The sequence below is a fragment of the Halyomorpha halys genome, unplaced genomic scaffold (genome assembly GCF_000696795.3).
Source record: "Halyomorpha halys isolate HHAL.00 unplaced genomic scaffold, Hhal_1.1 Scaffold4891.1, whole genome shotgun sequence".
Classification (NCBI taxonomy): Eukaryota; Metazoa; Arthropoda; class Insecta; order Hemiptera; family Pentatomidae; genus Halyomorpha; species Halyomorpha halys.
In genome coordinates, this window is record NW_027105526.1 from 1 (window position 1) to 1,663 (window position 1,663).

Genomic DNA, 1,663 nt, shown 5'->3' on the forward strand with positions numbered 1-1,663 from the left:
CCCTGAGCTCACTCTATCCCCCACGTGTGAGGGGTAGAGCAGAGCTCAAGAGATCCCAGCGCATCCCTCTCGCCGCATCACTGGTAATGAGCCAAGTAGTTGATATTAAAACACCAACTTGGTGTTTGTTTGAATCCAGTCTGGGGGGTCGACTTTTGTTTCTATGGTGGTCCTTCGAAATGAAAACTTGACTCCTTACCATAGCTAGAATAGAGTGGTACCCTGTAGATAACCCTCTCCCCCTGCATGTCAGAAATGACGAGGTAGGGGGTAAAAAAAACTGAGCTTTGTAGCGTTTCTGAGGAAGCTTTAGATGATTATGTTAAATAATCAGATAATTTCATGAAATGTAACTATTTAAAATTTATCTACTGAAAATTACAGCTAATAAATACAAAATACGATTAGTAAATGTGATATCAGTTAAAATAAAACGACATGATACAGTCTATTGAATACTCTATCCTTTGATAGAATTCCAACATTTCTTAAGTTATCGGATTACTGAAGATTATTAGGTATTGAAGAGGAAGCAAGGGTAGAAACAAGTAGGGTTTGGATGGTTAGTGTATTTAAAAAAAATGCAGATTGTAATGATAAATATATGTATTTACAGCAATTTACATTAAAATAAAAATATTATAAGGATTTAATATAGGTAGTCCATTTGTATAATATGGTCTGGGGTGCGGTCAAGAAAAATAAAAAATAGTTTCAACTGTTTATTACTGCGGCACGTTTCGATCCATACTGCAGGTTTTCATCATGGCTGCTGATTGATAGAGGTGTATCCCTTACAAAGACCTGCAGTGTTAGTCGAACCGTTGCCTATTAATGAATGTAGAAGAAATTATTTTTTTATTTTCTAAGCTACCCAGACAATCTTCTTCTATTTTACATGTGGTCAATCATCTATACATAAGATAACTTATTATTAGCTTCGAAAATAGGTGTACATTTTACAAAATATTCTTTCCGATCAGTCATAATAAAGTAATGACTCTAGTACATATGCTGAATGGTGTCTGAAATCATCATAACTGAGGCTCCTGCAACATCTTTGGTTCAAGTGATCTGATCGCCAATTAGATCTGAAATGAAAACTATTTGTAATGCAATATTCGTGCTTTATTATCATTAGCTCTCACTGAGATGTAACGAATAGGCCATTTGTACAAGATTATAATTCTAATCGATAGACTTACTCCAGATTTGGGTAGAAAGGAACGTCTTGAAAGACAGTGACTTGGTGTGTGTAGTTGGGATTGAGAGCAGTGGCCATGCACCTGTAGAGGCCCCTGGCCAGCGAACTGGGTGCTCTCAGCTGGAGCCTGGAACCGTTTGTCCAGGATATCACCCTGTACTCCTGCTCTTCACCGGCCCTCTTGTACATCTCGTCGAGGCTCTTGAGAGCGCCCATATCAGCACGCTCCCAGATGATGTTCTGAAATGTCCAGTTACAGTATTCAACACAGGTAAAATAATTATTAACAAATTACTTCTTCAGAAATGAAATGAAATTAAAGTGTAGCAACAATGCTACCTATACTATAACTACTACAGTTGCCAAAACCGTTAGAAGTTGACATGACGAACCTAGCTGGCACAACGTGAACTACAGTCATCACTCAGACATCCTATTTTGATATATATATATATATAT

The 1,663-nt window shown here is 37.3% G+C and overlaps 1 protein-coding gene across 1 annotated transcript; it reads right to left on the reverse strand.

Annotated features, from left to right (window-relative positions):
• Positions 1-618: 618 nt before the first annotated feature.
• On the reverse strand, positions 619-1,444 carry LOC106691912 (uncharacterized; the record flags this gene model as incomplete). The annotated part of the gene is given in 2 exon segments (XM_067051701.1): positions 619-1,091; positions 1,206-1,444. Coding segments are annotated over 2 exon segments (351 nt in total), but the record flags the coding sequence as incomplete, so codon positions are not given.
• Positions 1,445-1,663: the final 219 nt, after the last annotated feature.